Here is a 23,532-nt window from a genome sequence, read left to right on the forward strand (position 1 = left end):
CACCAATAGACTTGCGTGCGTGAGCTTTGTGACAGCTCTCTGACCATCTCAGGCTTTTCCATCTCCTGGGTCTAGGTTACTTTCTGCCTGGTTGGGGTTACCAGAAGGCTGATCTCTGCAGAGAGGAAGTGTTGTTGCATGTGACCATGTGAATATGTATCTCCATTCTAAACGCCACCTTTGTGTTTTAGGCTTATGGCTGGCTACATGAAGACACAGGACCAGAATCTGACCCAGTTGTAGTCGTGAGGTTTCTAGGAACCACAGACTTGAGTACTGATCTTAAGTCTCTCCTTCTAAGTGTTTGTGAACAGTTGGCTGTGAACTACCGGTGCCTGGTTCAGAGCTACCCTAAGAAGATCCATGACCTCCGTGACTTATTCATAAACCTTTTGAATGAGTCTTCATTGCAGAGACCTCTCGTGGTCATATTCGATGCCCTGGAGCAGCTCTCAGAAAGCGACGAGGCCCGGAAGCTCTGGTGGCTTCCCGTGCACCTTCCCCGCTTCGTCCGGATCGTCCTCTCCACACTGCCCAACAAACATGGAATCCTGCAGAAACTGAGGTGCCTTATCCATGAAGAAGACAACTATATCGAGCTGATTCCCCGGGACAGGAAGATGTGCAGCCAGGTGCTCAAACACCAGCTGCTGCGGGTCAAAAGGAAGGTCACGTCAGGCCAGCAGATTTACGTGAACAACGCCTTCTCCAAGTGCACGCTGCCCATGTTTGTGAACCTGACCTTCAGGGAAGTGAGACACTGGCGATCTCACAGAGACGTAGACGAGTCCTCCCTCTGTGTCACCGTGCACGAAAGCATAGAGCAGCTCTTCTGGTCCCTGGAGCGAAAGTGTGGGCAGAAACTCGTCTCTCGGGCTCTCGGTTACATCACCATGGCCAAAATGGGTTTGAGTGAGATGGAGCTGGAGGACGTGCTGGCCCTGGACAACAGTGTGATGAATGAGCTCAATGAGAACACCAGGCCCAGCAATCCCCTGAGGGTACCTTATCTGTACATCGCAAAGCTCAAGGAGGGGCTCAGTGGATACCTAATTGAGAGACACGTGAAGAATGTCACCCTGCTGGTCTGGGCCAATAGACACCTGCAGCTCATAGCCCAGAAGCTATATCTGCAGGACAAGAGCGACCTGCATGAAATGCATACCATACTGGCAGACTACTTTCTGGGAGTCTGGTCAGGGGGCAGGAGGAAAGCTTTCTGCCTGGAAGACCCCTACCTGAACGGCTGCCTTGACTTGGAGAGCAGAAGCCTGCTGGAGGAGGAGAGACACTTCATGGAGCAGGCTTCCTTCGACAGGCAGGCCCCTGACCAGCCCTGGGTCTTCCAGTGCAATCCACTTGAGCCTGACATCTTTTTTGTCAACCATCGGAAAATGTGTGAGCTGCTGTACCACCTGACAAGGTGTGGGAAGACTGACGACCTGCTCTATGGCATCATCATGAACTTCAGCTGGCTTTACACCATGATCAAAATCGGCCAGTTCGACAAAGTGCTCGCGGACATTGAGCTGGCTTACATCTACTCGCAGGAGAAGGAGCTGAAGTTCCTGGCAAGCACCCTCCGCAGCATCAAAACCAAGGTCGTTGCATTCCCTGGCTCCCTCTCCGCAGAGCTTCAGCAGAGGCTGCTGCCTGTTGTGAGCTCCCTGCCCAAACTTAGACACCTTCTCTTAGAATGTGACAAAGATGGGCCCAAATACTGCTCCATTGTGCCATTACACTCATCCATGGATGTGACCTACAGCCCAGAGCGACTTCCCTTGTCATCTAGTCACCTGCATGTCACTGAGATTCTGCCCACCTGTAACCCCAGTACAGTCCTCACGGCTTTAGAAAATGGTTCCATCAGCACTTGGGATGTGGAAACGCGTCAACTGCTTAGGCAAATCACAACAGCCCAGTCTGTCATCCTGGGCATGAAACTCAGCAATGATGAAAAGTATCTCGTGGTGGCAACAACAAATAATACCCTGCTGGTTTACGACAATGTAAATTCTTGCCTCCTGTCTGAAGTAGAAATCAAAGGGACCAAGCATGGAAGTGGCTCCACCTACATCAATGGATTTACACTGTCCGTCAAACATGCTCTGGCCTGGCTCGAAGCCAGCAAAGATGTCACTGTCATTGATCTGCTCTATGGATGGCCCCTTTACCAGTTCCACTGCTGGTACGAAGTGACCTGCGTCCAGTGCTCACTAGACGGTGTGTATGCCTTCTGTGGACAGTACCTGAACACCACCACCATCTTTCATCTAGGAAGTGGAGAAAAGTTATGTACAGTGACATCTGAATTTTCAGGTGGGTTTGTGAAGTTCCTTCTTATCTTGGACACAGCTCAGGAAATGGTAATGGTAGACAGTGAGGGCAGCCTTTCTGTTTGGAACACAGAGGACATCTCCAACCCCCAGCTGACTGATGACTTTGACTGTCGCAGGGAAGACAGTGAGGTGGTCAGCATTGAACTTTCAGAGGACCAAAGTGCAGTTCTTATCTGTAAGGCCCTCAGCATCGAGCTCTTAGACACTGGCCTGTGGAAGGTGGCGGAAAAGTTCAGAGCAAAGCACAATGAACGCTTTATATCAGCTGTGCTGTCCAAGAACGGAGACTGCATCATTGCGACCATGGAAAACACCTCGGCTGTGTTCTTCTGGAGGCGGGACACGGGGCAGTGTATGGCGAGCTTACAGGAAATCTCAGGTACCATAGTCAAGTTGGTGAAATCCAGTCACCACAATATGCTGCTGTCTTTATCCACCAGTGGTGTTCTTTCCATCTGGGACATAGATATAATCACAGCTATGTCCAACATAGATAAGACTGGAAAACCCATCCAAAGTCTCGTGTTACCTGCTCGCGGGGAGATCATTTACTCCCTCGATGGCTCGGATTGTGTTCACAAGTGGAACTTCAGCAGCGGGTTCCTTGAAGCAGTGTTCAAGCACGAAGGAACGGTTGAGCACTGCGTGCTGACGTCCTCTGGAGACGTCATGGTGACGTCAGATGATAAGAGCAGCCAGTATGTCTGGCACACCAGCAGTGGTGAAAACCTCTTTCGAATTAATGGGCAGAGAATCTCTCAGCTGCTGATTACACACAATGACCAGTTTGTGGTCTCTCTCTGTGAGGAAAATGCCTCCAGGGTTTGGAGACTGGCCACGGGCCACAGGGTGTGCAACATCCTGACCAGTCTGCAGAATGCCTTCATCACCTCTGCGAACACCTTCGTGGTGGGCATGACCAAAAGCAAGGTGCTGGCGGTCAGTCTTTGGACAGGAAGCATCACCAAGAAGTTCTGCTGCGAAGACGGCACCACCATTGTGAATTTTAAATTGATTCCTGACTGCCCGGATATCATCGTGTTTATCACGTCGGCTGAGACGGTTAATATCTGGAGTCTGACAGAAGAAGTGATCTGCCGCCGTGTGCAACTTCCAAACAACTTCCTGAAAAACCTAGAGGATTTTGAAATCTCTCCCAATGGAAAGCTAGGCATTATTTCCAGGGGAGATGAGAATATCAACGTGCTGGATTTACACAGCGGCAAATTACGGGTGGTGCATGCCTCGGGGGTCATCTGGAGGCAGAGGTTGTCTCGAGACGGTCGCTACCTGGTATACATTTGTTTCCGAAACGGGGAAGAAGAGGATGAAAATGGTGCAATATCCAGTTTGATTGTCATGAGACTGGCCGATGGCAAAAATATCGGTGCTTGTTCCCTTTACAAAACACCAACTTTCCTTGCCCTCTCCCAGCGGCACCTGAACATCATTGTGGGTTTTGACGATGGCAGCATAGGGATATACACCGTGGTGGACCGTGTAGATGCTGCACTGAAAATTAAAATCGCCACTTCAAACAGCAGACAAATTTTCAACAACGCGACACAGACATCCAGGCCAAAGTGTAATAGTTACTGTTTTAAAGTATCTGTGGATTGTCTATGGAGAGAGTCGACTGAGGTTTTTGCAAGAGACAGTCCCATCACCGTGAGTGACTCCTCAGAACCCAACGAGTCAACACCCTCCAAGAAACACAACTCCTGCTACGAGCGGGTGTGCTCTGCCCTGGAATCCAGGGGCCACAGCTATGCCCCTGACAACTAACAAAATGTTTTTCCTGCTTAGCAGAACTACATCATACACACATAAAAGGAAAAAAAAATACCTTCTGTATCCCAAATGATACACATTCATTCTTAAAAGACAGGAAAGATGCTGGAGTTCCAGTATTAATTATTGCCATTCTCATACATTGAGACAATCCCCTGGAGAAGGGAATGGCAACCCACTCCAGTATTCTTGCCTAGAGAAAACCATGGACAGAGGAGCCTGGCAGGCTACAGTCCATGAGGTCACAAAGAGTCAGACACGACTGAGCAACTAATACACACACATGAAATGTACAGAAATGTGAAATTATTTGTAAAGTCAGTCTTTTTGACAAAGTTTACCCAAGAATGAAGTCTTGACAGAATTTCTAGAAATCACATTTACATGGCTATATCAGCGGAAAGGTAGAGAGTAGTTTTTAAATTAACTGGACTGGAAGAAGCAGCTTAACTCATCCCATTGTCCAGATGAGAGAGGTTAGAGCTACACACAGACCATCTGGACTGGAGTTAGTCCTACAGCAACAGGTTGAAATTGTGAACACAAACTGCTGTTGGACTTCAAATGATTGTGGATAACTAAACACAGCCTTAATCTCTCCTTACATTTTTACGATCCTGACAACTGTGTCAATCCAGTCTGCAGATGGAAGGTCTAAAGGTGCAAAATAATGTAACAAAAATGCCCAGAGGTACTCCCAGTTTCCCAACAGAAGGGATGTGAGGTATGAGGCCACAGACTGGACTGGGGCAAGAGCTGCCTCCTGCTATTACAGGGCTACTGAACATACACAGTCGGTCTTCATTACAACTGCATGCAAGGGTTTCTGTATCATGGAACACACAATTTTTAAACTATTTTCTGGGCTGCAAAGGAACACATTTAATATGAAATCACAATCTTTTCATGCCATTTTGAAATGCCTGTTTGTGCTGGGTGTAAAAATGTTACAGAAAGGGCATTATAAACGTGGTCAAAACACCTGTTCATTTCTATCATTGTACCAACAAAAGGCTGTGCTATAGAAGTTGGTTGTGTGGAAGCATAAACTATTTCCTAAATCCCTGCAGTAAATCTTATTAGAAGGAAAGCTTTCTCAACATGCCATCTGTGGAATACTGACGACATTTGCCTTACTTATTCTCATTCTTCTTCTTTCCTGTGTAAAACGCAGATAGCTGACCAAATACTCTGGGACAAACTGAATATGCCTGTCTTCGTGCTAAAATATTGCATAAATCTTAAGGGTGTCCAAAGGCTCTTTACTGTCCTGTTTGTAAGCACTTTCTTACTTCTATACACTATATGTATCCTCCTTTATCCGTTATCCTTTCTGCCTGAGGATTCTCTGGAGTCTTTTATAGTCTTAGCCGTTTCAAAGCAGAAGCTATGAAATTGGTATTTAATGTTTTTTAAAAACTACTTCTCCTGTTTAAAAGAAAATATTACATCCCAGTAGGGGAACATGATTTTTTCCTTCCATATCCCCCTCATGGCATGTCCTTGGATGACTTTCCAATGGTGATCAGTAGTAGTGGTTTGGTTTAAAAGGGACCATGATGTCTTGAGAAGACAGAAAAATGAACAAGGCACTGACTTTCGGCCAGCTCTGCCTTGAACTCATCTATAGACAGATCTTTAACGTCCCAAACGTATTGTTTTCTTAAACTGCAAGAATAAAGGTAGTGATAGTTCCTCTGTTGACCTCACAGAGATGTGGGGGAAAAATGTGAGAAAAAAGGAGAGCTACATCCTAATTGTTAATGCTAATGGCAGAAACAAATGATCTAACCCACAGGGAATCCAATATAGCTGTATTTCACTTTGGAAAGCAGTTTGACACATAAGCATACAGAGATGAGGTTCAGATAGGAAACACCCCAGTGAAAAGATTTTTTTCCAGTATGTTCCTCCTTGTCTAGCTACCAACCAGGGAGGTGGTAGCCCAGAGAAGTTTCAGCCCACGTACAGATTACTTGGAGTTGATTGTATGAGTCAATGCTTTTTTTTTTTTAGCTCTTTGGAGGTAATACATTCTTATTCCTGTCATTATCAGTTGGACCTCCATGCTACACCTTTCTAAGAATTAAATGCCTAGATGGATTCAATGTAGTGTGAATGTTCTATGTAACAGCTAATAGAGTTTTAACAAGTGACTTGAATGATTTTTCCTAACTTGTTTGCAACTGATAGCTCATATTGAATGTTTTTATGTAAACTTTGTATTGTTGGGAAGAATTACCCAATCAGAGATTTATATTTTCATAAATGTTACATTTAGTTAAATTTTGTTACAGAGTTGTTACACTAGAAAATTATTGCAGTCTTCAAAAAAGGTATAGTCTTGTGTATGTATTGTTTGTATGAATAAAGGATAAACTACTTAGATTTGCATGGTGTTTATTTTTCTCCCCCAACTTTAGCAGGTTCAGTTCAATATCTTCAATATTAATAATTGTTTATGCTTCCTGAGTGCTTACTGTACATGAGACACTTTTTGGAGCTTTGCATGTTCTAAGCCATGTAATCTTCACAAGAGCCATATGAAGTAGGCACTGGAAACATTCCAAAGGTACAGATGAAGAAACCTAAAAACAGAGGTCCAGAGGGAATCGCTGAACAGGATTTCAGCACATCATCAATTTCTTTTTGTTACCTTCTCACAGCACATAAAAATAAAGCATTGAGTATCTAGCAGACACTTATTAATAATAACTTAGAAGAATATTCTCTAATTTCCAGATTATAGACCAGACTAGGCTCTGAAGTTTACTGGAGGTCCTTGCAAACTCCCAGAATTTTCAGGTATAACCATAACCACAATAGTTGAGGCATTCATTCAGCAAATATTCACTTGGGTATGCATTCTGCCACGATGACAAATTTGAGTAAAATAGGTTATACCTTCTTTGATTTCAGTCTTAATAGGAAAACAGGAAGCAAGTACTATGTGTAGTACATCAAATTCAGTTCTCAGAGAAAATGTAGAGGAGTGGATCATTATTATTTGCATAAGACTATTTAATATACATGAAGTTTGCTGTTTATATAAATATCTTCCCTCCTAGGAGCAAGAATACAACAAACACTGTACTTGCTATGTCCAAGATATTATGTTACGCCTAGGATGATTTAAAAATTAGTCATGCACACCTCTGCCCTCCAGAATCCTATAATCTAAGGGAGGTGCAACTAAATTACATATAAGACAGACTATGATTTAAAAAAAAAAAAAAAAGTTGTTAAACGTGAAAGCCAGGTGCTAAGGATACACTGCAGCTGCTGCTGCTGCTAAGTCGCTTCAGTCATGTCCGACTCTGTGCGACCCCATAGACGGCAGCCCACCAGGCTCTCCCGCCCCTGGGATTCTCCAGGCAAGAACACTGGAGTGGGTTGCCATTTCCTTCTCCAATGCATGAAAGTGAAAGTGAGGTCATTCAGTCGTGTCCAACTTTTCGCAACCCCATGGACTGCAGCCCACCAGGCTCCTCCATCCTTGGGGTTTTCCAGGCAAGAGTACTGGAGTGGGTTGCCATTTCATTCTCCAAAGCCAATACTATAACCTTTTAAAAAGTTTGTCTCTTCTTTTGTTTAGAACTATGTTGACAAATATTTGACGGGAAAGAATGGAGACACAGACGTAGAGAACCTACTTGTGGACATAGTGAGAGAAGGAGAGGATAGGACAAATTGAGAAAGTAGTACTGCCATATATACAGTGGCATGTGTAAAATAGATAACCAGTGGGAAGCTGCTGTGTAACACAGGGAACCCAGCCTGGTGCTCTGCGACAACCCAGAGGGGTGGGATGGGAGGGGGCAGGAAGGCTCAAGAGGAAGGGAATATATGCATAATTATGACTGAACCACCACAACACTGTAAAGCAATTATCCTCCAATTAAAAAAAAATGCATATCCACTCAAATTACTGGGTTGGCCAAAAAAGTTTGTTTAGGTTCTGCAAGCTGTTACAGGAAACCCAAATGAACTTTTTGACCAACCCAATAGCTTTCTTAGCTTCCATGACTTAGCATCAGAGAACAATTTATATGCCAATGAAAACATAAACACACCTTAAAAACTAAGTGAATCATGGTGTTTCATTCCCATATGCATGAAGAAACCATAGGCTTTTCTTCTGTATTTTTTTTATGAGGGGCCCCTCTGAGCTCCATTTGGCATTCCATGTGATCTGCATTAACTACAGATTACACATTGTACGGGACACATCAGAGGGTTTGGGTTAGTGTATCAACATGACAGGCTGGTATCAACATGATAAACTGGTAACTTGAGGTTAACACCACTACCTGTGGTTTATAGTATCCCCCCAGCCTTTAATAGATGAGGGTAACCTAGCCAGCAGTTTGAGCAGACTGAGGGCAGTGGTGCCTCATTTGTTAAAACACATATTTTTTCACCCTCCCTGACCCCATGCATCCATATGTCTAGGATGGAGCCCAAGAATCTGCAGTTTTACTAAATTCCCCCAGATGATGCCGATTCTGTAGTCTGGGAAACATACTTTAAAACCCAAGATAAACACCCAAGTCTTTTTGGTCAAAATAACCAACTAAAACTTACCATCATCCTGTGAACATGTTTAAATCATGGGTTAGAAATTGGATAAGATGGTTCTTTACGGGGACAAAGTGTTTTATCAGAAAGTAATGTAAAACAGCATGCACGTGTGCTAAGTCCCTTCAGTCGTGTCTGACTCTTTGCGACCCCAAGGACTGTAGCCTGCCAGGCTCCTCTGTCCATGGGATTCTCCAGGAGAGAATAGTGGAGTGGGTTGCCATTTCCTCCTCCAGGGGAACTTCCCAATCCAGGGGTGGAATCAGTGTCTCCTATGTCTCCTGCCATTGGCACGCAGGCTCTTCACCACTAGCGCCCCCTGGGAAGCCCAAAACAGTATGTAACATCCCTAATAATCTATCATTTTAAAACATGCAGCCACTACATAAGTGGAATGATTCAAAAAAGGAGTTTTCCCCGTAAAGTGTGACAAACGTTGTCATGTAAATAGCGCTGGAATCACTGGAGTGGACAGATTACATCTTTAAATGGCATCCTTCCCTGTTGCTTCTCCAGCCTACTGTTTCATGCTGACGCTCTCTGAATGAACGAATGAAGGGCAAAGAGAGAAAAGGACAAGCTAGGTGGCGCCCTTGCTTAACAGATTTCCCTGTTAAGGCCAACACCGACGCACTTTGGCGCACAGGTGAAAAGAATCTCCAACACTTAAGTTCTATTTTAGGGTAAATCAACCCACCGTAAGTGTGTGGATGGCTACAAGCTCAGGCTTGGAGCTCAGAATGGTAGACGGAGTGTGGCAGCCGAGGTTCCAACACCCCAGGAACAGAGAGGCAAAGTGGGGAACAGGGGGAGCATGACTTCGTTAAACTCCCACCGCGGTCTCCAGGGTGCCGGAGAGGCTATGCAACTTCCCAGGGAATTCTCATCCTGGTAGCGTCTGCGCTCTTTCCCAGAATATTTATCCATTAAAGCAGGCGACAGTGCGTACGCCAGGCACGCACTTGCCAGAACGAGGGAGGAAACAAAACCACAAGTTCACGGGAAGAAGGGGGGATACATCAGTTTGCCAGGGAGTGCACTTATGTATCTCCTCACTTACGTCCCGCATCTTAGGAAGCTCCCCTCTCCCCGCAGCATGACGGTAAAGTAGGCACCAAAAAGTTTCCCCGAGCGAGCGGGCGGCTGGCATGCAGCCTGAGTGTCGACGATCAGAAGCCGAGCTCCGGGATTTTCTGCTTGGGTGCGCCCCGGAGGCCAGCCTGGGTTCCGGGGCGGGGGTGTGGGGAGTCAGTAGTCGGGCTCGGGGAGCCCTCTGGAGCGGCGCGGGCAGCGCAGGTAAAGGGTTACGCAGGCCCTGGAGGCTCGCCCGCCGGCCAGGCCACGTGACGCGCGGGCCCAATGACGGCGCCGCGGCGGCAGCTGCGAGCGCCGCGGGTCCGGGCGGCACTGAGCCGCCGGCGTTTCCCAGCGCGGCCGCCTGAGGCCGGCGAAGCCATGGGCGCCAGGACCCCGCCGCCGCCGCCGCCGCCGCAGCCCCAGGTAGGGACCGTCTCCAGCCCCGCGCTCTCCGCCCCGCCACGAGCAGCACCAGAGCTTGACTTCTGCGGGGCTCGGCTTTGTGGCTTAATTGCCCCCACTTCTCTCGCCGGGTATTTTTACGTCTTTATTTCCTTTTGCCATGAGGGAAAAAGTGGGGGGTGGGAGTGAGGCAATTCTCAGTTTGATTGCTTTGGAAAGGTCAGGTCATTCAAGAAAAGGCTCTGGAAGAGAGGCAAAATGCAGAATGGGGTGAGGTGGGGGGACTTTTACTAACTCCCCCAAACTGAACACCAAGACAGCTTACAAAGCTTGGCATCTAATTGGTGTGCGAAACACTTTTGTGTTTAAATCTCTAATTAATGAACTTTCAAGAGTGCCTGAGAACTTGGATTGGAAAAACTGCAAAAGATTTCCCACTATTTCTAAGAACCCCGTCTTTCCCCCATTTTTAAGCATCTGAGTGTTTTTTTTCTTTTAAGGAAAACGGAAATGGACGGTGACCGCCGTTGTTTCTTTGAAATGTCCTTGAGTCCCAGGATTTTGCTCTTTCAGGGGTGCTAGCGCCCTGGGTGGCGATGAGTAGGGGTGGAAGAGGGGGGCAGTGCTAGGAAGCAACGCGTGTTGAAGGCGGGTCCCAGGTGCAAACGGTTAAATGGTCACACATGGTTTGCTGAATATTTAATAATTAGGCAAATATCTCCCAGGTCAGTTACTTGGGTCTCAGTGACCTTGGGAGTCCAGATGAGGTGAAATTTTCATAAACCACCACTGAACGAATTTTCCAAAGATATAAGACAAAAATCTTTTTTTTCCCCTCAAGCCCTGCAATTAACCTTAAAAACAGAACAAAAACTCCCTTTAGTAATTTAGTACATCTTATTTTCCATTGTGGTATAGATGTTTGCCCAGTGAATTTAGAGGAAGTCAGTGTTCCATGAGGTGGTTCAAATTATTGAAGAATAGGATGCTTATTTTCTTTCTGTCAATATCAGAGAGAATTACTGATGGCACTTCTCACCATGGCTTGTGAATGTTACTGGGTGGTTGTAAACAGGCTATTTAAGAAATGTTTGAGAGTTGAATGAGAAAGAAGGGGAAAGTTGTCGCTTCTTTTAAAGACAGTAGATTCTGTTATTTGCCGGTTATTCCCCCACAGAATCCTCAAGATGACACTGTTTTAAGGAGACATGTTAAAGTCTTCTAAGGCTAAGCACTCAGGTCTCTGGGACAGCCTAACAGTCATGAGGCAGACCACTGAAACAATTACAAGGCTCTGAAGGTCAAGTAAAGTTCTGGGGTAGCTTGTATTTCACTAAAGTGTGAAGAGTTAGTTATAGGAAACTGCCTTGATCACAGAGGTGAAATGGAGCAGACACTGACAGAGGCGGGGTTCTGCTGCTTTTTCTTCTTGGCTCACTCTGTGCCCATCATGATCTTGTTCTTTGATTCAGCAAGTATGCAATAAGCACCTATCTCAAGGCATCTGACCCTGGGGTGTGGTTCTCAAAGGTTCTGAAGATTTAGATGTGTAATGACATCTACAGATTAAGTCGGCCAGTCTTAGCTAGATTCTAAAGAGCTTTTACATATCTGGAATTTAAAACAAAACAGTAGCTTGAGTATCAACTAAATATGTTCATTAGCCTAGGAATGGAACAGTCCCTCTAACTTCCCACCTAGTCCCTGTCTGAACCTGGAAACAACCCAGCTAAGCTCTGGCCCGAATCCAGCATCTGCCCAAGGGCAGAGCAGGGGCTATCCTCCTTGCTCCAGGAACTGCTCTGCCCTTGGTGCCCTGGGAGCCCATTGATTGTGCTTCCAGGAATGGACTTCAATTTCCAAATAGTTAAATACCAATTCTTGGTAGCTGACTTTCCTCCACCTGGACTGTCAGATTCCCCTAGTTCTACAGTTCTTTTTAGTAACTCAGAATCTTGAACTCTTTTCGGATCTTCGGAAAACAGAACCTAGCTCCCTTTTCTCTCTCTCTCTTTGAGGGTATTGCATTGAGGCTTTCCAGGTGGCACTAGTGGTAAAGAACCCACCTGCCAATACAGGAGGCATAAGAGACACGCGGGTTTGATTCCTGGGTTGGGAAGATCCCCTGGAGAAGGGCATGGCAGCCCACTCCAGTGTTCTTGCCTGGAGAATTCCATGGACAGAGGGGCCTGGCGGGCTACAGTCCATGGGATAGCAAAGAGTTGGACACGACTGAAGTGACTTAGAACTCATATACAGCACGCATTTTGATTATTGGTGGCAGATAGATTTACTGGGTATCTAGAAAAGAGGAATTAATAGATTCATCCTCAGGCAGACCTGAGCTGTCACCCATCTGCCAGTCAGACGGGTCATCCTGTTACAGTCTCATAGTCTGGTTATTACCTGAATGCTATTTAAGAAAATAAAATGAAAATGAAATCTATCTACTCTCCCCTTTCTAATCTGAGAAAATCATGGTCCCAAAGAGTTTGGAATCTTCAAGAGGAACACATATCACCAAAATGACCCTACCCTAAAGAATACTTGCAACACGCCCATCAGGTGAATGTATATCCTCAAGCAAAGACTTAAATACCTCAAATGCTAATTCAGTGTTATCAAGCATCTTCGAAAAGACTCTTCTGAGCTGCAGTGAACAGTATTAACATAAGGCAAAGGGTATCATGTCTCACATTTTCCCATGGGCAGTAAAACTCCATGTACAAACAGCTCTCGAAAATTGAATGAAACCCCAACCTGGTCTTGGAGACAGCATATTTGTAGACACTCGACCAGGTACTAGGAATACAGTCCTTGCCTTCAGGGGTCTTACAGTCTTCAGAAAAGCCATTAGAGGATTTTAAGCTGAGCAGATCTGTATTTGAGAAACTTCACTTCCGCTGCAGTGAGAATGAAATGGGGAAGATACAAGCAAGGTGGGTGCTGAGAAAAATCCCCCCAGAGGAGAGGGTGAATTGACTCAAAAGATACTTGGGCAAAGGTATTTAAGATATTAACTCAAAAAATACCAGATGATTCAAGTCTCTGAAGTTAGTTTACATGTCATTTCAAAATACGTGTGCTCCAGGTACATAAGCAGAAGCCACTTCCCATTGCAATGTTGTCCCTATTGAACGGAGCTACTCTGGGGCCCCACCTAGTTCGTTTCTATCACAAAAGAAAGTTTTTGATACAGAGTGAGCTGATTTTTTTTTTTTTCACCCTTTCAACAACCTTGTGCCTCTTTATACAGACTTAACTATACACATAGGGACTTCCCTGGTGGCTCAGTGGTAAAGAATTTTGCCTGCTAATGCAGAAGACATGGGTTTGGTCCCTGGTTCAGTAAGATGGGCTGGAGAAGGAAATGGCAACCCACTCCAGTGTTCTTGGCTGTGAAATTCCATGGACAGAGGAACCTGGTGGGCTAGGCTTCAGGGTATTGCAAAGAATCAGATACAACTTAACAACTAAAGTACTATCCAAAGGCAAAATTAAGATAAACAGTTGCTCCCTTATTCCTAATTTAGTTTAATTCCTCCCAGGAATAAAAATACCCTGACTTTTGACTATGTAACATAATGGAAGTGGGTGTAACAGTCTTTTTTTTTTCTTATAAATTGCCTACCTTATGGCCTGCCATATATCACAGGGAAGACTGCATTCTATTTGCTAAGGGCGGTGTTAGAGCATGTACTAGTGGTATGTTAGAGGTGCTGAATGCCTGTGAGAAAAGAAAAACCATCCTAGTCACTGCCACATGCATAACTCTTTAATACAACATGTATTTGGATGTATTTGCAGTTTACTTGTTAATTCCAGAGTCAGTCTCTGAAATTCTCCAGGCCAGAACACTGGAGTGGGTAGCCTTTTCCTTCTCCAGGGGATCTTCCCAACTCAGGGATTGAACCCAGGTTTCCCACATTGTAGGCGGATTCTTTACCAGCTGAGCCACAAGGGAAGCCCCAGGGAAGCCCAGAGTCAATCGCTACATGAGAGAATTTTAAAACTTAAAATTCTGGTGTTAAGTCTTTCTCCCCCTATTTCATAACTGATTTTGTATCTTGGGTCATTTATATGCAATAACTGCAAATTTGATTTGTACTTTATGGCTATAAAATAGTATCCTCCTTGTCTGGTAATCACACTGCACAACTCAGTCCTCCAAAATATATATTACAACCTAGAAATTAGTAAAAGAAGTCCACCTGCACCTGCAAAGAGTTAAGAGCCACTTACTTTGATTCCCTCTAGAACTTACATGGCATTATTCATCTTTTGATTCCTAATGAGCTTGCCTATCTGGGTTCCTGGTCCACAGCAAGGAGGGCCACCTTCTAGGTCCGGAGCATGACTGTTAGAAGTGTGAAACTCAGTCACAACCAAATGCTGAACAGTGACGGAAATACAGGAAGGGTTATCTGTGATTAAATCCTGAAGTCTACAAGAAAGAAAAATTGGGTTCAGAGCTATCTGTTAGCAAGGAAATAAGTGTTACATTTTGTAAAAATGGATCCTCAGTCCTTTTTAGAGCTAAACAAAAAATTAAAAGTCATTTGGTCTAACCACTTTACCTTGCAGATAAGGAAACTGAGGCTCAAGTAAGTTAAATGATGTTTCCAAGGTCATATGGCTGCCAGTTGGAAAAGCTACTTGAATCAGAATCTATGAACCCTAGTTTCCAGCTCAGCCATCTTTCTAAATACTGATCCAGAAATAGAATTTTTAGCAATATGGAAAATTCATTTTTTTGACATTGTGTCTTTTTTTCTGACAAATGTTGTTGTTGTTTAGCCTCTAAGTTGTGTCTGTTTTTTGTGACACCATGGACTGTAGCCCCACCAGGCTCCTCCATGCATGGGATTTCCCAGGCAAGCATACTGGAGTGGGTTGCCATTTCCTTCTCCAGAAGACCTTCCTAACCCAGGAATGTAACTCACATCTCCTGCATTAGCAGGTGGATTCTTTACCACTGAGCCACCAGGGAAGCCCCCAAATATTGTAATAGCCACTATTTATGGAGAAATTACTTATATATACAGTATCAGTTATATATTTCTGCATAACAGACACCCCAAAACATAATGGCTTGAAACAACCACCATTCATTTAGTTTATGACTTTGTGGATTAGCAGTCTGGACCTGGTGAACCTATTGGTCTTGTCCAGTCTCCCTTGTGTGACTGCGGTCACCAGGGTGGCTCTGCCTCTGGGTGTTCGATGACTGCTGGCTGAGTCCTTTGGGGCAGCTGGACCTCCTGCTTCCTGTCACATGACAGGCTGCCCTGCGTTTGGTGACATGTTGGCTCAGCATGGGTGAGAGCAGGAGCACGGGAGCAAGGCTCCTTGAGGCCTAGGCTGAAATGGACACAAAGTGCTTCTCCTCCAATATACTTTATGAAGAAATAGACTCTTTACCTTTTGATAGAAAGAACTGCAGAGTCATTAGAGAATGTGAATTCAGGGAGGGGTAGAGTGTTGTGGCCATTTTTGCATGCTGCTGCATTGGCCGAGCACTTTATGTAACATCCCTAACTCTCACAACAACACAGGAGGTAAAGGCAGAATTTTACAGGTGAAGTAATTGAAACCCAGACATGTTAGTTCACATTCAGCAGGAGACTCAGCTGGTGAGTGATCGAATCAGCACTGGAACTTTGATGTGCCCCTCAATGTGCCCCTCCCTACTCAGCTGCAGGGAGGATGGAATTAAGTTTCATAAGCTCAAAGTTTGTAAGAACAAAACTTAACTTTAAGAATTCCTTTTTCTTGATTTATGTGCTAAAAGAAATAAAGTCAGGTAAGATCCAGAGTGGGCTTCCCTGGTGGCTCAGATGGTAAAGAATCTGCCTGCAACAGGGGAGACCTGGGTTCTATCCCAGGGTTGGGAAGATCCCCTGGAGGAGGGTATAGCAACCCACTTCAGTATTCTTGCCTGGAGAATCTCCATGGACAGAGGAGCCTGGCGGGCTACAGTCCAGGGGGGTCAAAAAGAGTCAGACACAACTGAGCGACTAAGCACAACACACAAGATCCAGAGTAAAGAGAAATAAACTGGATTATCAGAGAAGCATAGTAAGGAACAAGATGATAAGGTTAGGGGAGCCAAGTGAAAGAGATTTGAAAAGCCTAATATCTATTTATAGTCAAAAGATCCTCCTATCACTTCCATAAAATGGGTAATATTCCCCCTATACAGATGGAGATATTTGCCTGATAAAGATTGCATTCAAATCTATGTCTGTCTGTCTCCAAGAACTACCTCCTCCCCGCCTTTTTTCCCCCTGAGTCAATAGGTTTGCTTCTCAAAGTGGGGTCCATGGGCCAGCAACATTGGCTGGGAGGTGGTTAGAATTGCAGAGTCTTGCCCCCAACCTGAGATCTGTTGAATCAGAACCTACATTTTAACAAGATGTTACGACGATTCATAAGTATGGTAAAATCTGAGAAGCACTGCACTAAAGGGACTGTGGGAGAGTGATTTGTAGTAAGATGGGCTGGTGGAAGGACATTCTAGGCGGAGAGAACAGCAAGAGCAAAAGGCCCTGAAGCTGGCGTCTGGGCAGGTGAAGGAATTCCTAGACTAGAGGAGGGGAATGTTTTTGGAGTAGAGGGAAACAAGATGAGATGGATGGAATCTCTGTGGATCCTGAGTTCTGCTTTTTAGGAAGGCGGATCTGGCAGCACTAAGTAAGGGTGGCCCAGAGAGCCTGGCAGTAGTGAATCCCGTTGTGAGGGTGCTGAGGGGAGGGCTCCGACTGAGGCAGGGATGGGGAAATAGAAGAACCGTCCAACCTGAGAGGCCTTGCAAAGTTTATCCCACGACACTTGTTGCTAAGTTGGATTCTAAGGAAAGAAGGAGAGGAAGTGAAGATGGTTCTAGACTGCCAGGTTCTGAATTGTGCATCGCAAACTTTAGGTTGGGGTGTTATCTTTGCATTCTTTACTATTGAAAAAGAAGATACTTTTTGGTGGTAATGATGGTTTCAGGTTTTTGTTTTCAGGCAACTTTCCCCATTCCTTTGTGGCAGTTTTTAAACTTTTACTAAGAGGCCATTCAAAGTTTTAAAGTTCCAAATCAGCATGCTCATGTAAATTTCATATTTGTGTGTGTGTATATATATATAAATTTTTGACAGGCAATTAGTTATAATGAAGCAGTTCTTTATTTAGTTCTTGAGTTTATTAGACCTTCCCAACTGTCCTGTGACATTTGTATAGGTAGAATTATTAGGCTGGTGCAAAAGTAATTGCGGTTTTGCATTATTGAACTTTGCTATTTGATATTGGTACATTCTTAAATAAATCTGGTTATGTTATACATCATTTTAATGCACATTTCTTCTTTTACTATTTTTTTTATTTTTGCTGATGACTTATTACTTGCTGTTTATATTAATTTTAGACTAGGGAAATGATGTTAGATAAAAAGCATATTCAAGTGATTTTCTTATTTGGGTTCAGAATGGGTTGCAAAAAGCAGCAAAGACAATTCACAGTTTGAGCAATGCATTTGGCCCAGGAATTGCTAATGAATGTACAGTGCAGTGGTGGTTCAAGAGGTTTTGCAAAGGAGATGAGAGCCTTGAAGATGAGGAGTGCAGTGGCCAGCCATTGGAAGTTGACGTGACCAATTAAGAGGATCATCGAAACTGATCCTCTTACAACTACATAAGAAGTTGCTGAAGAACTCAGTGTCTACCATTCTACAATCATTCAGCATTCAAAGCAAATTGGAAAGGTGAAAAAGCTCAATAAGTGAGTGCCTCATGAGTTGACCAAAAATTTTAAAAAATCGTCATTTTGAAATGTTGTCTCCTATTCTATACAACAACAGTGAACCATTTCTCCATTGAATTGTGGCATGTGATGAAAAGTGGATTTTATTCAGCAACCAGCAATGACCAGCTCAGTGGTTGGACCAAGAAGAAGCTCCAAAACACTTCCCCAAGCTAACTTACACCAAAAAAAGATCATGATCACTGTTTGGTGGCCTGCTGTCCATCTGATCCACTACAGCTTTCTGAATCCCAGAGAAGCCATTACATCTGAGAAGTATGCTCAGCAGATCGATGAGATCTGCAACGCTTGCAGCCAGCATTGATCAACAGAAAGGGCCCAGTTCTTCTCCAGGACACCCCCTGACCACATGTCACACAACCAGTGCTTCAAAAGTTGAACAAATTGGGCTATGCAGTTTTGCCTCATCTGCCATATTCACCTGACCTGTCATCAGTGAACTACGACGTTTTCAAGCATCTCGACAACTTTTTGCAGGGAAAATGCTTCCTCAATCAGCAAGAGGCAGAAAATGCTTTCCAAGGGTTCACTAGACAAATCAACTTATTTCTCATTGGCAAAAATGGGTTGATAGTAATGGTTCCTATTTTGAATAATAAAAGTGTGTTTGAGCCTAGTTATGATGATTTAAAATTCACAATCTGAAACCACAATTACTTTTTCCCCAACCTAAATATTATGCCACTTTCACAGAGAGATTTAGGGGTGTCACCCAGTCAATGTTTGAACCGATTCTATTGATGCTAAGCCCAATCTTCTATCCACTGAAGTACTCTGCAGGTTTTATATTTGGTCTTTGGCAGAAATTATCCAAATTATCCAGTTTTAAGTTTGGGTTTACTTTTTCCTCCCATATACACTGTGCCAAACTCAGAGAGATGCTTGAAGGTTTATATTGATGATTCCAAATAACTATTTCATGGAAACTTGAAAATACCTCACAAAACCCTATTTCCTCCCTGGCATGATTTTCTTATTTCATTGAATCCATATGATAATTGTAATAACAACAAACCATGCTTTATATTTCCAGTGCTTTGAATTAAGAATTAGTTTGCTAAGTACAATTTCTGTGCATTCTCTTTTATACTTGATGGGACATGTTTTATGATCCTCACTGGGATTCGGTTTTGATGAAGGAAGCCAAGTGTTCTAGGAACAGACGTGATAGAAGCTTCAGAGAGTCGCTGCAACCCAGGCCGAGGTCCAGCCCCAGAAGACCACTGCTGCTGCTGCTGCTGAGTCACTTCAGTCGTGTCCGACTCTGTGTGACCCCGTAGACAGCAGCCCACCAGGCCCCGCCATCCCTGGGGTTCTCCAGGCAAGAACACTGCAGTGGGTTGCCATTTCCTCCTCCAATGCATAAAAGTGAAAAGTGAAAGTGAAGTCGCTCAGTCGTGTCTGACTCTTTGAGACCCCATGGACTGCAGCCCACCAGGCTCCTCCGTCCATGGGATTTTCCAGGCAAGAGTACTGGAGTGGGTTGCCATTGCCTTTTCCACAGAAGACCACTAATGGAAGCCTGATCCCCCAGCTCTGTAAAATGAGTTCAGTCTCTATTATTGATGCAGAGCTTGCTTTCTCCTTTCAAAGGTAAAGTGCGTTAGTCGCTCAGTCATGTCCGACTCTTTGTGACCCCATGGTCTGTCCTTGGGATTCTCTAGGCAAGAATACTGGAGTGGGTTGCCATTCCCTTCCCCGGGGGATCTTCCCGACCCAGTGATCAATCTCGGGTCTCCTGCCTTGGAGGCAGGTTCTTTGTTGTCTGAGCTACTAAAAGGCAAATATTTCGTGGTGCTGAAGCCCAAGTTGAAATGAAAATTGTGGATCTGGGGGAGAGCCTGAAAACAAAAGAAGGTGTGAAGAAGTCACAACAAACTGAGAGAGTTGGAGGGTTGTTTTTATAATTTCCTACCTGCAATCAAAGGTTTAATGGGGCAAAAGTAGTGTGACCTGCATCTAGGCAAAAAAATCAATAAAACTTAAAGCTAAAGTAGCTTCAGAGAAAAAAAATTACTGAAACTACAATCCTGGACAGGCAGTTGTCCTGTAAGATTAATTAGACAAAAAGCAAAACAAGTAAACCAAACAAATTTCCAGAATTCACTGCCCCAGAACCTTGAAGGGCTCCACTGACAGGTGTGACTGGGTGAGACTCAGAAACAGAATCATCCTCTTAGTCTCACAGATGACTGCGTCATATGCATGTTGGGTTCCTCTAGATGTCTTTACGCACTCTGTTTGCAGGTGCTTACTGTCTGTTTAGTTTATGGGAACCCTTAAAAGAAACTGTATTAGGCTCCCCAAGTGGTAAAGAATCCACCTGCCATGCAGGAGACTCGGGTTTGATCCCTGGGTTGGAAAGATCCCCCGGAGAGGGAAATGGCTGCTGCTGCTGCTGCTAAGTCGCTTCAGTCGTGTCCGACTCTGTGCGACCCCATAGACAGCGGCCCACCAGGCTCCCTCATCCCTGGGATTCTCCAGGCAAGAACACTGGAGTGGGTTGCCATTTCCTTCTCCAATGCATGACAGTGAAAAGTGAAAGTGAAGTCGCTCAGTCGTGTCCAACTCTTCGCGACCCCATGGTCTGCAGCCTACCAGGCTCCTCCGTCCATGGGATTTTCCAGGCAAGAGTACTGGAGTGGGGTGCCATTGCCTTCTCCAAGGAAAATGGCTACCCACTCCAGTATTCTTGCCTGGGAAATCCCATGGACAGAGGAACTGGTGGGCTATATATAGTCTGTGGGGATCACAAAAGAGTCAGATATGACTTAGCAACAACAACAAAAGAAACCAAGGTACTTTCTTCCATTCACTAAGCCAGTGGGTCGCCTATGCTTCCCAGGTGAGTCTCAAGGAAGAACGGGTCATGACCCCCTTTGAGTCAGGCCTGGCTTTCCCAGAAAAGACAAGAGTGAGGGCTGGACCCCCATCAGGTTTGCATCCTAACTCTGCCTGGAACCTCCCTGGGTTTCAGTTTCCATATCTGTAAAGCTGCATTTGTCTGCATTTAGTAAATACTTAATCAACCTAATTCTCAATCTCTGTGGCCCACAGTTTTCTCAAAAGTGAGATGAGAGGTTAGTTAGGACCAGAGCAGCGCCATGGGATACAAGATGCAAGGAAGGGTCTGAGTAGGGCAGGTGTTCAAACAATGCACTTTTCCTCCCAGCTCACCTCATCTTTACCTTGGACAAAGGCCACACGAAATAACAGGAAATTTCTAACTGAAACTCGTGGGATTTCCCCGGAATTTCTAACTAGATATGTAACTTTCCTTATCATAAAATGTCCTTAAATAGCTGTCCAGGGGTAGTTTTAAATCCTCCTCGAACCTCAGCATGTACAGAAGTTTGGGGTGAAGTGTGTTCCGTGTTTGTATTAGTGGGAAGTAGGGAGAATGCCAAGGACTTGATGTGTGGAGACAAAGTAAAATGGAGTTCTCTGAGAAAGCAGAACTTATTTGCATACTGAAATGATCCTCCTGTAAATGTTGAAAGGAAAGGAAACTATGAAATATGCAGAGTGAGTGAGGAAGAAGGTGGCTTTCTTCTGGCCCTTCTGTCCGTGAAGGGTTTTCAACAGAATTAAGTTGGCGTGGATAGTATTTAAAAGAGAGGGTCATTGCTTCACCTTTGTATTTTATATATCCTTTGCCCTTCACTTTGTGAGTTTGGTTGGATTTTTTTTTTTTTAATACTGTTAAGTGTTTTCATTATGGAAGGCTCACTCCACTTAGTGAACCTAGTTCCATAAAATTTTTTAAAAAAATACTAATGCTGTTGGGCGTAAAATCTAAATGCTCTTTATTGAACAAATGTCCATAGTCTGTGCCAGACAGTGGGAATACAAAGGTAATTAACACAGGCCTGGAGGCAGTACCATAGGGCTTGGTGCAGTTAGCAAAAGGACGCATCATCATCCATTCCCTTAGGTTTCCCTAAGGGAGAACTGCCCTGGGCTCTGTGAGGGTGGGGGCATGACCTGGCCTGAGAGGCCAGAATGGCTTCTCTGAGGGAAGCCTGTCCCGCCAAGCTGGGAAGGATAAGAGGGATCTGATCAGGCAAAGTGGGTCCTCCGGTGCAAAGGCAGGCTGTAGGCTCAGACATCCCCCAAGGTACGGTGTTCCAGAAGTCTCCTGAGCAGGAGGAGGACCAGGAGAGGTGGCAGAAGGTCGATTGTGCAGGGTCTCTTAGGTTACATACTATAATCTGACCTCAATCAATCCGACCCTTATTTAAGGTCTTGTTTAGGATTTTTTGGGGGTGGATGTTGAAACCTTCAATATTTAGAGGTGGTTGAGGGTACAAGTCTCCTTCCCCACAGCCTCACACCTGATCCCAAAGCAAATGTCAGGCTCAATCTAGCCTCACGTTGTAATACTGACTTGTAAGCAGAAGTTGAAACAGTCATGCAGCCTGTTTGTAATCTGGATGAAGTTCCCGTTTCTGTTCCTTTTGTTTCTCCAATTAGATCTTTCATGGAAAGTTCATTAGAGGCAAATGGAACACTCCTCTAGGGACAGGGTTCAGCTAACCTAAGGGTTTAATTAAGCAGCAAGAACTAGACAAGGCAACACTCACCAGCATGTCCTGGGAACCGCTGGGAAGGACAGATCCTGAATCACTACCAGGTACCATTTGATGCAAGAGTGTTGATACCTCAACACTGTTTCTAGCCTGTCCACACATCCTGTACAACACTGACTTCACCGAGGAAAAATAACTTCTAACAGTTATTTGCTAATTAGTCAAGTCCTTTGTGCTGATGACAGATAAAGAAAGTAACTTGCTTGTAGAAACCACCTCTGAATTCTAAGCATCTGATAACATCCTTACTAACCATCCCAGAAGTGTGTTGTCCTGACTGAGTAACTAATTTACTCTACATACTAATTTAATCTACATCCTAGGGTGCAGGGAAAACACATACAAATTCCAAACTCTATGCTGACCTCAAAGTGCAGCACCGACAATAAAACCATTACAAGGCAGTGGTCTTTATCTTAGGAACAGAGAGAAGCTACTGAAGGTCGTAAACTGGGAAATAAGATTTGCATCTCTGGTTGCAAGTTAGGAAGCTAGAAGGAAGACATGGGGCTAAAGAAGGCTAGCCTCAAGTAAGGGGCTATTGTGTGAGACATTGTTGAATCTCCACTTGAATAAAATAGAGAGAACTCAGTGGAGAGAAGTGTGTGGGTTCCTGAGGTATTAGGTGAAACCACCAGGACCTGGTGATGGATTGGAAATGGACAGTGAGGGAGGAGGTGTCAAGACTGAATATTTGGACAGGGCATACAAAGGAATTTTGTTGCACTATTGTTTATGATCACAAAGAACAGTGTATTTGTTGTCAATATATGCTGGTTAAATGAACTACAACTTTCAGATACAATGCAGTACTCTGTTGATTTAAAAAAAAAAAAATGAGATGTGATGACACGGAAAAATCTCCAAGATATAATCTTAAATTTTTTTAAGTTTGTTAAAGAAACACGTATTTTATGTTCCATTTTAATATAATTAGTAATGATTATATTTGG

At 44.4% G+C, this 23,532-nt stretch overlaps 3 protein-coding genes across 7 annotated transcripts in view; 2 read left to right on the forward strand and 1 right to left on the reverse strand.

The window, feature by feature from the left end:
- Nucleotides 1–6,516, forward strand: part of NWD2 (NACHT and WD repeat domain containing 2) — a 239,018-nt gene extending 232,502 nt beyond the window's left edge. Inside the window, exon 7 of the mRNA NM_001435023.1 lies at nt 192–6,516. Coding sequence (NP_001421952.1) covers nt 192–4,124 — 3,933 coding nt within the window. The 3' untranslated portion in view covers nt 4,125–6,516. The remainder of the gene's footprint in view (nt 1–191) is intronic.
- The window catches only part of LOC101906734 (uncharacterized), a 104,299-nt gene that overhangs the window by 59,240 nt on the left and 21,527 nt on the right, over nt 1–23,532 (reverse strand). Inside the window, exon 3 of the mRNA XM_059887893.1 lies at nt 9,769–10,330. Coding sequence (XP_059743876.1) covers nt 9,769–10,330 — 562 coding nt within the window. The remainder of the gene's footprint in view (nt 1–9,768; nt 10,331–23,532) is intronic.
- Nucleotides 10,136–23,532, forward strand: part of C6H4orf19 (chromosome 6 C4orf19 homolog) — a 78,564-nt gene continuing 65,167 nt past the window's right edge. For 3 of the 5 annotated variants that reach the window (XM_024993155.2, XM_059887461.1, NM_001104973.1), the window contains 1 exon segment: nt 10,136–10,208. The gene's annotated coding sequence lies outside the window, so the exon portion shown is untranslated. 5 annotated transcript variants of the gene reach the window in all.

This window comes from Bos taurus, chromosome 6, assembly GCF_002263795.3.
Source record: "Bos taurus isolate L1 Dominette 01449 registration number 42190680 breed Hereford chromosome 6, ARS-UCD2.0, whole genome shotgun sequence".
NCBI lineage: Eukaryota > Metazoa > Chordata > Mammalia > Artiodactyla > Bovidae > Bos > Bos taurus.